Raw genomic sequence first — 14,082 nt, forward strand, 5'->3', positions numbered from 1 at the left:
GATTCTAATGCATGATTAATTGAAATTTGATAAAATAGTTAGATTTTTTTCATTTTTTGGTAACAGAAAGTTTAGAGGGAGATTGATTATTCTCGCTACCAGCGTTAAGGTATACCTACAATTTTGAATTGGAAAGACTTCCGCGTGACTGCAATCTCCTATCGATATGAATTTACAAAAAAAAAAAATTATGTATCGTACATCAACAAGAACGACATAGACTCAAACTTTAGTGAAGCGACATACAAGTAAAGATGAGCTTACTAACTAAGCCAATTTCTACTGCTGAGATAAGAAATCCTTTTCAAACTCTTTGTACAGTTGCAACTTGAAAGAGTAGGGGGCCCTCATGTGGTTTTTCCTCCGGGCTAATTGAGAATAAACGTACCAATACACAATGTGTACAAAATAAAACGTACCAAAATAATAATAATGTACCAATATTAACAATATGTATCAAATCAAATGTACCAAAATTGCAAATAAACGTACCAATTAATGATTTTTTTTAAATTCAAACGTACTCACAGATAATATATAAGTAACGTATTGTACCTAATAATAATTCGTCAACAACTATACTTAAAAAAACAAAAAAATATAATTTCACAAAAAAAAATTGAAAAAAATTACACAGAGCTTTTATGTTGATCACCAACTATTTGAAAAAGAAAAAAAACCATTTGAAAAAAGAAATAATATTAAATGTTTGCATAACAAAAAAAAAAACTGTGATAAAAAAAAAGTTTAATTACTAATATATCTACTAAATAAGGAAATATACATCATGCAAATAAAAGGATAAATTCAAAAATTATTCTAATTTTAAAAAATAGAGGTGATTATTGGTCAAAGCACTTTAATCAAATTTTTAAAAAGCAAATGTTTAACCTAAAAGATATAGAAAAATTGTAGAGGATTCTAATGCATGATTAATTGAAATTTGATAAAATAGTCAGATTTTTATTTTTATTTTTCAGTAACAGAAAGTTTAGAAGGAGATTGATTACTCTCCCCATCAGCGCTAAGGTATACCTACAATTTTGAATCGAAAAAACTTGCACGTGACTGCAATCTTCTATCGATATGAATTTACAAAAAAAATTATGTATCGCACGTCAACAAGAATGGCTGATAGACTCAAACTTTAATGGAGCGACATGCAAGTGAGGACGGGGTTACTAACTAAGCCAATTTCCACTGCTGAGATAAGAAATCCTTTTCAAACTCTTTGTACAGTTGCAACTTGAGGGAGTAGGGGGCCCTCATGTGGTTTTTCCTCCGGGCTATGATTGGTCAGCCTCCTTTATCATTGCAAAAGTTATGATCTCAAGGAGCTGCGTCGGCCAATGAGCTGGAACCACGTAGGAATACAAATCGTGGACCCGAGTGTTGCTGGTTTCCTTCTGATAATTTAGCCAACCACCACCGCCCTCTCTCAGCTCACTTATTCTTTCCTTCGTCTCTCAAATGTTCAAAATGATGTAATATTTACTCTCTTGAATGCGCGTGCATTTCACTCTCATTTCTATAACTTTTAACACCAGAAAACCGGAATAATCTATTGGAGCGTGGGGGCACGCGTTATGTATGCAGTTGGTTCTTTGTGCTTTTGTTGCTCTGTAATACAAACCAATACAACTAGGCGGTCCCCTTCAGATGTGACCAACTGCTCCACTGCTATGTCCCCTACCTTTGTAAGAAATTTTTATAAAGTGTAACTTGAAAAATAGTCGGTTTGGTTCATTAAAGTTTGTTGTGATTTGAGTTCAACCATTATTCTCCTTCCTTAAAGGTTCTAATTATCTAGATAACTCTTGACCGTTGATGGATTTAGAATTTCTTTTGCTACAACGATTAAGAAGTAAGAGAAATAAATTAGTTTTAATCTCGTTGTTCATGATATTAGAATCTAAGACCTATACTTATAAGTGTAGATAAATATTACTAAACTGTAATACTATGTGACATATCGTACTAGAATAATAAAGTATAATCGATTGAAAATGTTTTCATGCATACTGTTTGACAACATAAGATCTTTTCAGATAGTATGTTACGACTATTCACATCTAGACTTTGAACATGAACTATTATGTTTGGTTAACATATGTTACTGATTATTAATTGTTGGCGAATAATGGTTAACCAATAACTAACAGTTACTTATGTGCAGATCAACGAGTGTCCAAAGTAATTTTAATCATTTGAGTTGTTTATGTTTGTGTAAAGAACTAACCATTAATAGATTTGAGTCTCGAAGTAGACTTTGCATTAATCATCCGTTATTATTTAACGCACAAACGTGTTAATAATTCTCCACTTAACAATATAATTATAAGATGACACATGTTCAATAGATAAAAATTGATCATCAAATATAAACACATGTAAAAAACTATTATGCTACTCTACATTACCACGTGACAAGGACCCTTTACATATTTTCTCCATATAAATATCTTACATGTTTAACCTAGAAAAATAAGTTTGTCGAAATTTAACATCATTATAACTAACAAGTCGGTAGTACGAGTTTGTTTGAAAGTGTTTTTCAAATAACTGAAAGTATTTTTAGAAAAAATATTTGTTTTTTGCAGAAGCACTTCAAGTGCTTCTTTAGAATCAACTTGTATTTTTACTAAGAAAGATGGGTTCAATAATATTTTCACCAAAATTGCTTTCAATCATATGAAAAATACTTCCGAACGAGCTATACATTAATTAAAGAGAATTTGGATCTGCTCCGAATCTTAGTGTCTGGAGCCTAGGGATCAATTCATCTGGGCCGTACAAATTCAATTAAACGGTTCCCATTAACTCATTTTCCTAGCCTACCACACAAAACTAACGGCTCTGATTTCTTTTACATACTAATTAGCAGCCTAGATGATTTGATTCCTAAGCTCCGGACATTAAAGTTCGGAGTGGATCCAAATCCAATTAAAGACTAATCAGTCATTCCCTTTTATTGTGAGTGGGCTATTCTTAGCACCGTACTTCGCTATACAAAGCTAGCTCTAATTCTCGTTGGCACCTAATATTCAATATATAAAAAAGTTTGTTACCCATGTCTAATTATTTGGGCCGTAATTAACTTTGAGATTGGGCTTGGACTATCATGTGTAAATAAAGAAGCCCAAGGAAGGAGATGCCTGTTGCCACATGCACACAGTTTTTCATCGGGGGAAAACATGTTGTATTGTTGATTGGTGTAGGGGCCCACCATCATCCCTTAAGAGTCCACCTCGAATCTCGCAATTTTGAATCAATAGGCCGACGTGTCTATTAATGAGCCAAGGTCGCTGTCTCGCATTTGCCCAGTAGCTCTCCCATTACCTTCGTGTCCATTGTTTAGAGAGTTTTTCTGTGTGCCAAAAAAAAAAACACGGTCTGATGCGCTAAGTGTTATATAATATACTTGGTTAATTTTTTTAACCAATTAGACGATACAATCGTGTGTTTGTTTTGATGAAGGGATGGGGATTCCAAAATGAATTAGATTGGACTTATTACCTTTGAAACTAATTTCTTATTTTTCTCTTAGCAGAAATGTCCTATGTTTTTTGACAGGTGGGTGTCACGTCAAGGATATGAAGGAAGAAGATAACGGCAGAGAGTAAAGTGAGACATATATGTGTTTTGGAGATCTCTCTCTCCCAGACTTGGATTGTCTGCCCTCCTCATCCCATACTCTTCTCATGCCCTCCTATATTATGTGGTCACAGTTAAGCCACGTCAACATTTTATATTGATTTTTTTTTATAGAAATAATAAGATGAAAAGTAATGGGAATATAAAATGTTGATGTGGCTTAACTGTGACCACATAAATAGGAGGGCATGTGGAGGGTATAGGTTGGGGAGGGCAAACAATCTAAGTGTTTGCTAGTTGTGTTTGCTTTGAGCTTGTCTCATTTTCCTTGAGTTTTGTCTCAGTGTTTGGCAATCTTGTTGCAGATACGAGTTTCACGTTGTTTCCTTCTCAAATTGTTGTTGCCAATCGTGAGCTCCTACCCACTTGGTTTAACTATTCGGCTTCTTGTGCTCTTCCTTTTTAGACTTTGGTTGGAGGCGTGCCTTGGGTTTCGGTGGCTGCTAAAGTGCATTTCGCACTATTTGATAGGATTATGAGAGCACTTTTTAAGCGGGTGGCTTGCCCACCCTTATTTTCCGTTCATCCTTTCAGTTCGTTGGTTCTTTTTACCAGTGGCGGCGGCTTTGTGATGGTGGTGCGGCTGTTTTGGTGAAGCGGTTGATTCTCGTTTCCAGATCTAGGGTTTTCGGTTTAGGCTTTATCTTGGGCTCACTTTTGGGGCTTGTTTCCTTTACTTTTGTATTGGGCTGCACTTTTACTGTGTTGTGGACTGTCTTCAAACTAGCCTCACTTTGTATTAGTGTGTTTTATATTTAATGAATTCAGTTGTTTGATGAAAAAAAAAAAGATGGCAAGTTGGAACAAAACAAATTTCATAGGATAAAGTGAAACTAAAAAAATAAAGCCAAGTTAGCTAACGTCTGGTTTGTTTTCTTGGAATTTCTTATGTATAGTTTGTTGAAACAGTAGACGATCTTATCTAAAAAGCTTAAAATATGTCCGTCAAAACAATATGAATGTTCTAAATCACGAAATCCTAAAAAAAAAATAATGGGAATTATTTATTTTTTGCTAAAATTTAAAAATACACATAGCCAATAGACGTGACGAGTTTTTCATATCAAAATGCATGTCGACACAAAGGTTACAATTAGATAGAAGCTACACCATACCTAACAATAATGACATATAAAATAATGCTAAAAAAAGTTCCAATATGTAGCCATAATAAATAATCCCTTTCTACAACAAATAATTAAACTAGAACCAACATCTATTTTCTAGAAAAAAAATTACAAGTGCGCTTAAGTAAACACTATTAACTTGTTCAGATTTTAAAGAAGCGGCACAACAATTCTCTACTGATTGGTTCATCGCTGATAATATTTTAACTTAACCACTTACACAATTTGGCATCGACCAACAAATACAACGGGGAGTTTAGCACATAAAACTCAATGGACGCAAGATTATGATCAAAACAATGTTCACAAATTTTTTGTGAAAAAGTTGAATTTTATACTCATCTAACGACAATCAATGCATTGGTAATGCTCACCACCGCTTAACAAACAAAAAATTTTCCATTATCTGTTTCTTACCTGTGATCTTACATTGGAAATATGGTCTTAAGGTTTTATTTATATATTAAACCTTTTGTTAGTATATCATTTTCACATGTTGGGTTCTCCGCGTATATGCGTATGGGAGGCTGCTCCTGTGCGCATGCAGGCAAAGCATGGGGAGCAGGAAACAACACAAAAACAATTGGAGACTTGTTTCTACTTGTTAAAATATTGTCCAATTTAATACCAATAATACCATTAATAATGAAAGATGTTAGCTACACCTTCAAATAAAAAATGTATCTAAATTTCCAATTTTTTTTTCAATGAGCATTTAATCTAATTGTATCACAAGATAGAAAGAAAAAAAAATAGAAACGAAAAATAAAGTCAAGTAGCTTGAAACGAAAAATAGAAAGAAAAAATTATTCTATTTAGATTTACCAAAATTCAAGTATTTCTAATTGCCCTAACACCTCTGTAATTTGGTGCCCTTCTAAATTGGCTAATGCAACTTGAAATGATGGATAATTGTATATGCATGAAAATAAAATAAATAAATAAAAACTATTAAAAAAAATCTAAAAAAAAGGTACAACCCAATAATTGAATTAAATAGGGGTTTTGGGGCAGGTGGGGCACCAACACGAATTTGTTACCATTAAAGGAAAGATTCCCTTTTCAAAGTGTTACCCCCACCTTGGAAAAGGATCCTCGCGGGATCCCTTTTTTTAGGATAGTAGAGATCACGTGATTGTGATCGTTTATTGTATATCGTGTGGTTAGAAATCATTTCAAAATTTAAAATTTAAAATTAAATATAAATAATACTTAATAAAAACTGATCGTACGATATACGATGAACGATTACGAAATCCCTATGATCCCCAAACAAAGATCTGGCGAGAATCCTGCCCCCACCCTCTTTCCATAAAAGTCGAAAAGTCAGACATATTGCTACTACTCTAGCTTGCATGTGCATCATGTGCTCTTTGTCTCGAGAAAATTTTCAATATGATCGGTACACAAGATGTTATATCATGTGTTATTATATAAATAGTGGAATATGTGTGTTAAAAAATTAATAACTTATAAATAAAAATCTTCACCACTTATATAAAAATACGTGATATACCATATGTATTCCGGTCATAATGAAATTTTTTCATGAAGAGAAATGTTAAAAGTGGTTTTTTTCTAAGAAGACAATAATTATTGAATTATTCTAATTTACATGGAAAATATTCAAACATGAGTGTTCTGCTCCTAACTAACTAATCTAACTCGCATCGTGACAACAACCATTTTTGTGAAATGCTTTCAATGCGAGCCATTTGCCAGCGAAGCCCAGACATGAACTTCTTGATGTCATCACATGCTGGGCTTATTTGTTAGTAACAATTGGGCCAAGAATGACATGGTTCACTCTTAACAACAATTGGTGCATAATGCATATATAGGTTTTTATTCTCCTTTTCTTTTCGAAATTGTTATTGACAATCTAAAAATTCCATTTTGCACTCTAAAATTATATAATTAGAAAAAAAAATACACTTGTAAAGAGTTTAGAATAAGATTTTTAGAGTGCTAATAACAGTTTCATTTCCTTTTTGGGTAAGAATTGATCTTTATAGGAACATCACCGACACTTTAGCAGAAGAGATTTTGTTATCTTTCTATCTTTATCTCTTTCATCACATGACTTAATCATGTCATGTAATAAAAGAATCCGAGAGAAAGTGTTACATCCCCTAACCCCGATTATACCAAAAAATAACCCCCAAAAAAATAAAATAAAAAGAAGAAGAGACCTAGTCTTAGAACAAGTTTTATTCAACATGCAGCAGCAGCTTCCTTTTGCTTGCTCCAAAGAAGTCTTCCTATCTCAGAATTTTGGCCCTCTTTGCTTGTTCTTTGTTATTGCTATGAGGATTGAGAATTGAATTGGCAACAATTTGTGGTGGAAATATTGTTTAGATGTAATTAACTAGCACTTGGGAAGGTCACTTGGAGGTGGAAGAACAGATTCATTTGGGCCCTTGCCATTGTCCACCACAAATGCCATCTTCAACCCCCATGTTGTGTGCACTTCAAGATGGCAATGCATAAACCAAACCCCTGCATACAAAAACAAAGGAGATAAATATGGTTTTATTGAAAATATTATACTGGATAAAGTCTTTTATGTTATATTATTAGACTGTTAATCAATACTACTGATGTGAAATCTTATATGTTGTCTTCTAATTATGCTCATTTCACGCATCTAGTTACATCTGACAGCTTTATTCATGCCTTAATTTTTTCTGTTGATTATAATTCATGTTTGTTTTGTACAATATTGGAGTAGGGGAATCAGACTAAGATGGATAAATGCTTTTAACCAGTTTGAGCCTTGAAATTCTTTTTGTTTATTTTTTTCTGGAGTGCAATATGTTTGTTTAAATTTGGTTCTTTGCAACTCGAGAAGTAATATGAAATTATCATCTTCCAATTATTTTTCTAACACAAACTAAACACATAATTAAGGAAGATATACCTGGATTATCAGCCCTGAATCTGATAGCAGTCCATCCATTAGATGGCACTCCAATTGTGTTCCTCTCAACAGGATCAACAAGATTGAATCTTTTGGGATCCGTGTTCGGGTTGAAATTCCCTAGTCCCCTCCCAACCTCAAAGAAATTAAACCCATGAAGATGAACTGGATGGGTTTCAGGGGCAAGCATCCCAGTGCCTTGCAACACAAGTTGCACTGTGGTGTTGTAAGCAAGTCTATAAAGCCTAGTCCCCTTCTTGGTCTGCATATTCGTCTGCTGTGTCCCCGTGTAATTATAAGGATTCAGAGGGTTTCCGGGAAAATCATCGGTAAAAACTCCACTCATGTTGAAGAAATGTGCTTGAAGAAGTGCAATTTTAGGCATCACAAATGTGACATTGTTGATATCTGCCACCACCCTAATACCATTGGCACACGAATCACAAGTGTGAAGCCCTAAACCAACAGTGAACAAAAGGGAGTGGTCAATTTTCAATGGAACCCTAGCTGGAAACCGGATTGAGTTTAGACTTCTGAGGGAGTTTGTAAAATTTGTTGCCACAAGTGTGGCATTTTGAGGAGGTGGGGATGTGAGAATAGTCCTCGTGCTTTCGAGGGTGCCTATGTAATGCAATGTAGCGGTGGCGGTCTTGTTGTCCACGACGATGGTCGGATTGTCCATGAATGGTGAGGCTGCGACCAAGTATTTTCCTGAGCCATGGTTTGTTGATACAAGAACATTTGTTGTTTGCCCCGGAGCTATGAGAACGGTGTCGGTTTTGAAAGGTTTTGTGTACACAGCATCGACTTCAACTACTGTTAATTTGTGGTTAGCAATCTTAAAGAAGAGCTCTTCGTTAAGTGCAGCATTGATGATTCTTAGCATGTATGTCTTCCCAGGTCTTACTGGTAATAATCCTCCTGGATATATATCATATATAAATTTGACGATTAGAAATCGAGCAAAACTGTAAAGATAATGTGACAGTTTATGTATGAATTAAAATAATTGATCATAATAATTATGTAATCTACGTAATAAATACACATTAACTATCACATCATATGATCAACTAATGAGATCCGCTAATATTTACCTTGTGATTGACAAGTTGAGATCGGTCCTGGATAACCATTGATTGTGTGAGCATCAGAGACATTTGGGGCTAAGCCAGATTTCAAAGCCTGTCTGATGACACGTTCCGTATCTGATTTCCACCATTCACCTGCAAGTTAAATTATAACAATCATAAGGAAAAAGACTCTTTCCAAATAGATTTCTTTTTATACTGAGCCATAGTAAAGGAGGAAGATTCGAACAAAGAAGATACATTATGAGAGTATGAGGGTAGTGATATTGAGCTCACCCAAAATTACAACGACTTCCTTTTGGGGTGCAGGAAATGGATACGGGACACCGAGCTTGGGTAAGACGACCAAGGCACCATGGATTGTAGCCCTGAGCCAGAGGATGTGTGCATGCCACCAAAGTGTGCCCCTTTGCCCGGTGATGGTGAAGTTGTATACATATTGTTGGCCCGGCTGAATAGGACATTGGGTTATGTATGCCGGCCCGTCGGCCCAACCTGTCCGAAGTTGTCGGATCCCGTGCCTACAGAAAATAATATTACAACATATTCGTATACTTACTAATCATATTACTAATCGCATCTTCTATAAAAATAAGTTCAACGGGACAAATTTGGGACATTACCAATGGATGCTAACGTTGTATTTGGCATGGTTGACCACCTTGACTAGTACTGTATCATCTTCCCTAGCATAAATGGTGGGACCAGGATACCTTCCATTGACAGTGACAATGGGCTTGCTTGAACACAATCTTGAGATGTTCTTCTGCACCACCTACAAAAACGACATGTAGCAGTTAATAGTGGAAGTTGTTAGTAAGATTGTAGCACTAGCATACCCATGTTTTTAAACAAGTCAACTGGAACACTAGGTAGGATTAGGCATACACAGCCCACAAGTTTGGTGGCCTTCTCAACTACACCCTCACACTTTGCCGTATGATAAAGATTTGGGGTTTTTAAATTAATTAATCGTGTTTATATTACATGTTACATTAGTCATTTCTGTTCATTGTCACTTTTTTTTAAAGGGAGTGGATATGTGACGACACTTTTTAATACAATTTTTGACATAAGTTTTTGTGGGGCCTACTTCATAATATATTTTAATAATTTGAACTGTCTATTTTTTAGAACATCTTTCAGAGATCATCATTGATAAAAAATTCAACAAATCCAAAATCATTAAAACATTCATTTGTAGTGAAGAAACTAGACGAATACTGTTGTACAAAGAAACTCTAAATCCTTAATCCAACAGTGATATGGTTTCAGATTTGGGTGATTTAGGTAGACATGATTTTTTAGGGAAGGGCTAAAAGATAGATGGTTTAGATCTTGAAATACAGTACAAAGTGAGCCCTACAAAAGCATGTGTCAAAAATTGTGTCAAAAAAGTGATGTCACAAATCTGTCTTCTTGAGAGTTTTTTGTTAAAGTTCCCAAAACAAAGGAAAACTAATGAAAATGGTTTGAAAATTTTGAGTTTTAATGATAAGGACAAAATAAAGGGTAAAGTGAATAATACCAGGATTGACTTTTTAGTGTAAAAATGTGGTTTTTCGTTAAAGTGAACAGTACCGGGAGCTTTTTGTTAAAGTTCCCAAAACAAAGGAAAACTAATGAAAAGGGCTTGAAAACTTTGAGTTTTAATGATAAGGACAAAATAAAGGGTAAAGTGAATAATACCATGATTGACTTTTTAGTGTAAAAATGTTGTTTTTCGTTAAAGTGAACAGTACCGGGAACTTTTTGTTAAAGTTCCCTTTAAACAATCCTTAGATGTTTTATAACTTGTGGACAATTTTATGGCTCGCAAACAAATAAATTGTCGTAACGAAACCACTAGTTTATTATTTTTTTTAAAACGATTCAAATTTAAACCTGTATAACGTCTATATATATATATATATATCATGTCCCGCATTGAGGTGAGAGCTGAATCAAATTTTGTTTATATCAATGTCAAGAACAAGAAAGAGAAGAATGACTAATGATGTACTGTCCACAATTATGTTTCAATTTTGTAAGTTGGCTAGTCAGCTCAATATTTAGTCAACTAATTAAGCTAGGATTAATTTAGCAAGAAAAACAGCGACAAGAACATGCATGCATACAAGCATGCTAGTCACCCTTATATTATGAATTGCTAATAGTGGCCGTAAGTTTTATATTTTGTATGGATAATGCATACAAATATTATTCTTAATTTGAGATCAAGAAGTACGGTCACTATCAGCAATTCAAAAGATAAAATTTACAAGACAGACACTAATAAACTAATATTAATTGCTTCTTTTGAATGAGAAAATAAAAACCAAACACCAGATTTATACTATATATATGCATATATACTGCGCTGCAGATTTGGCAAGGTGCAAATTCCCAGTAACGAAGAGTACTAGTACTGCATGGTTCCAAAACCCTTAAGCCATGTATACAGTTGAAATATGCGACCTATGTACAAATTAAAGAATACTTTATAGACACAATCCAATTTTGAGTGAACCACGTTAAATAGTTTGTGTTCTTTTACGATTGTAGTTTTAGCATCTTTATCGGCCCCGCTGAACTATTGACAACCCTCCCCTTCCCCAACTATAGACACCAAAATGTGGAAAAGTACTAATCGTACGGCTAAAATATTTGGTACCATAAATGTCTGCTGCATGAGGTGGCAACTAATGAACCCTAGCTAGCTGCAGTATGCAAAACATTTAAAAGATATTAACTGAAAACGTATACTTACATTAAACTTGTAATGTCGAACCATGCATTCTACAGATGCCGGAAAACACAAACACGCCACCAGAAGCACGACTCGAATCCACTGCACCATTGCCATTTTCTCTCGAGCTTTATTTCTCTCTCTCTCCCTCTCTCTCCCTCTCTCTCTTTGACTCTTAATTATTGCTCTTGATCTTTAGTTTTCTCTCCTATAATAAAATTTATACGACCAAGCCTTACTTATAAAGAGAGAGAATCTCAGTCTCTGTTGCCATGTCGTTTTTGCTTATAGTTTGGTAGGTGTAGATTAATGAATTAATACTTAAGCATGGAGCTCTCTATACGTATAAATATATTAGAATGTACGTGTAGCTGAAGGCCAAGAATCTTATGGTAGTAGTAGTTATATCTTTCAAGTCAACTAAAACACTACTGTTATCTGAAGGCCAAGGTGGTCAGCAGCCACTGGTTTGGTGAACCGCCGTATGGGGTAAAGTACACCCAAACCCCAGCTAACAAACAAAAAAGTGGATGGATTGCTTCTCCAACCATGGAAATCTCTCAAAGGTCAAGGAAATGACAGACAACAAGCCACAATTAAGCTCAACAGAAATTAACCACTTGATTTCTTTATGATATTTTAGCTTTATAACACCACTTTATATTGTTATTGACTAATTAATTAATGAGATCTATATATATTAGATAGAGACAGTTACATCAATTAAGTTGGCAACAGAACATAACAGAAAAAGCTTCCATATATTATATAGACTTCATTGTTTATACTCTCAGGAGAAATTCAAAATTTCTAAACCAGATTAATTTGTACCTCAGCGACGCCAGTTTCACTCTTGGAGAAAAAGTTCCACATTATTCAAATGCAATCAAAGAAGGTTTATTAAAGTTTCAAAGATGGATGAGCCGTTAATTACTAACCAATATCGATATAGTTTAACTTCACCGCATGTGTAAACTAATAAATGGGGGGTTTTACCCAAAAGGGCATCGATGCAAGGTTTAGTTCGGCCCAGAAGATCTGATGTGAGGACATGCTTAACATGCCCCCTCTCATGTGGGTCCACTCTTTAGCGAGGACATGTAAAGACAACTCCACAGTGGTACTTAACTCTTTTTTACTTAGATTTCAGGGACTAAATTCTGGCTTCCCTAATCAAGACTTTGGGATTTTCAATTCATGGTCCCAACTTGGGTTCAATCGTTGTGCAAACTTTTATATGTTGAGTTTTATACAAAAAGGGCTCAACGCAATTAGTAGTGCAACCATTCAATGTAAAGAGAATTTAACTTCATTGGATTCGTAATGTGAGACATACTTCAATGGGTTTGAGCTCATTCATTTTTTGTCTAGCTGCACTCAATCTCCTTTTTGTTGAAGGACGTATTGAGTACAAATCTTATGAGCGATAGACTATTGACAAATAAAAGGTTTTTGAACTCTTAAGGAGTTGCTTGGTGTCCTGAGGACGACTCCTTGGATCCATTTTTCTGAATCAATGAAGATCAAGTTATTTAGTTCCATTAATTATTTTTGAAACTATAAATCATTTTCAAATTAATGCCAACAACCTTAGCATATATACTATGCTTTCCAAAACTAACAATCTGCTTTTTATATTTCTAATTGATGTTTTCAAACAAATAAATTAATTAGGGTTGCTGTCGTTATGATAACAACTAATTAAATAAGGTTGATGGATAATTTTCCATGCATTTGATCATCGGGGGAAGACTGTGAATGTGGAAGTTGAAATTGAAAGTGGTGGGTAGACGATGGAAACAAGCATACAGGGATGTTAACAGAAACCAGTACTATTATTTTATAGTTGAGCAATAGTTTTCATTAGATTGCCAAATCGATCGATCAGAAAGTCTATTTCCTGAAAGCTAAAGTTTTGAGAGGGGGTTGGGGTGGGTGGCAACCGCTCATCTAACCTTTGCATGATAGGTTGAGTTAATTTGACACTTGAAATTAATCTTTGTCGCCGTCAAGCCCTATTTATGAACTCTCTCTCTGCACTAAACATTACAAGGAAAAGAACAAATTAATTAACGAGTTCCTGTCATTTCCCAAATTTTACAAAATAGTTTTTCAATATTTTAACAGTATCATTTATCCTTATATGACAACGTGGCATTATTTGACCAAATTACCATACAAATGTCATAGTTTGAACCGTTTATTTCGCTTATTATCATCTAAAGATCATCTAGAAAACTAACAAGTTGACGGTTGATGGTTAATCATGAGGATATTATTTGTTAACATAGCTGTCAATTTGTTCGACATATATAGTCTCCAAATTAATTAAATTTTCTACTAATGATCTTTAGATGATTGTAAAAAATGGATAATTCAGATTATGAAGTTTGTAATATAAAATGATGTTATTGTTGTCATATAATGAGAAATGACTTTTTACATAAAGAACCAAGTATTATCCAAGCTAAAAACTAGCTGAGTAGAGAACTTAAAACAAAAATATAAAGGGACTTATGAAACAACTTAAAAATTGGCTAGCTAAAATGATTTGTTTGTTGC

The 14,082-nt window shown here is 34.4% G+C and overlaps 1 protein-coding gene across 1 annotated transcript; it reads right to left on the bottom strand.

Moving 5' to 3' along the window:
- Nucleotides 1-6,738: 6,738 nt before the first annotated feature.
- Nucleotides 6,739-11,740, bottom strand: LOC103422690 (laccase-4-like). The gene is made up of 6 exons (XM_008360752.4): nucleotides 11,542-11,740; nucleotides 9,416-9,567; nucleotides 9,069-9,313; nucleotides 8,799-8,927; nucleotides 7,702-8,622; nucleotides 6,739-7,280 (listed from the first exon to the last, which is right to left on the bottom strand). The coding sequence occupies exons 1-6, from the start codon at nucleotides 11,635-11,637 to the stop codon at nucleotides 7,150-7,152; spliced, it is 1,674 nt and encodes a 557-aa protein (XP_008358974.2). The 5' UTR covers nucleotides 11,638-11,740; the 3' UTR covers nucleotides 6,739-7,149.
- Between the last annotated feature and the right edge of the window lie 2,342 nt (nucleotides 11,741-14,082).

The sequence above is a fragment of the Malus domestica genome, chromosome 11 (genome assembly GCF_042453785.1).
Source record: "Malus domestica chromosome 11, GDT2T_hap1".
NCBI classification, from domain to species: domain Eukaryota; kingdom Viridiplantae; phylum Streptophyta; class Magnoliopsida; order Rosales; family Rosaceae; genus Malus; species Malus domestica.

Excerpts from the sequence above, each read along its gene's own strand:
- LOC103422690 (XM_008360752.4), bottom strand. The coding sequence starts at position 11,637 with ATGGCAATGGTGCAGTGGATTCGAGTCGTGCTTCTGGTGGCGTGTTTG. Across the intron at positions 9,568-11,541 it reads TTCGACATTACAAGTTTAAT|GTGGTGCAGAAGAACATCTC; the intron begins GTAAGTATACGT and ends TCGTTTTTGTAG. Across the intron at positions 7,281-7,701 it reads ATTCAGGGCTGATAATCCAG|GGGTTTGGTTTATGCATTGC; the intron begins GTATATCTTCCT and ends TTTTGTATGCAG.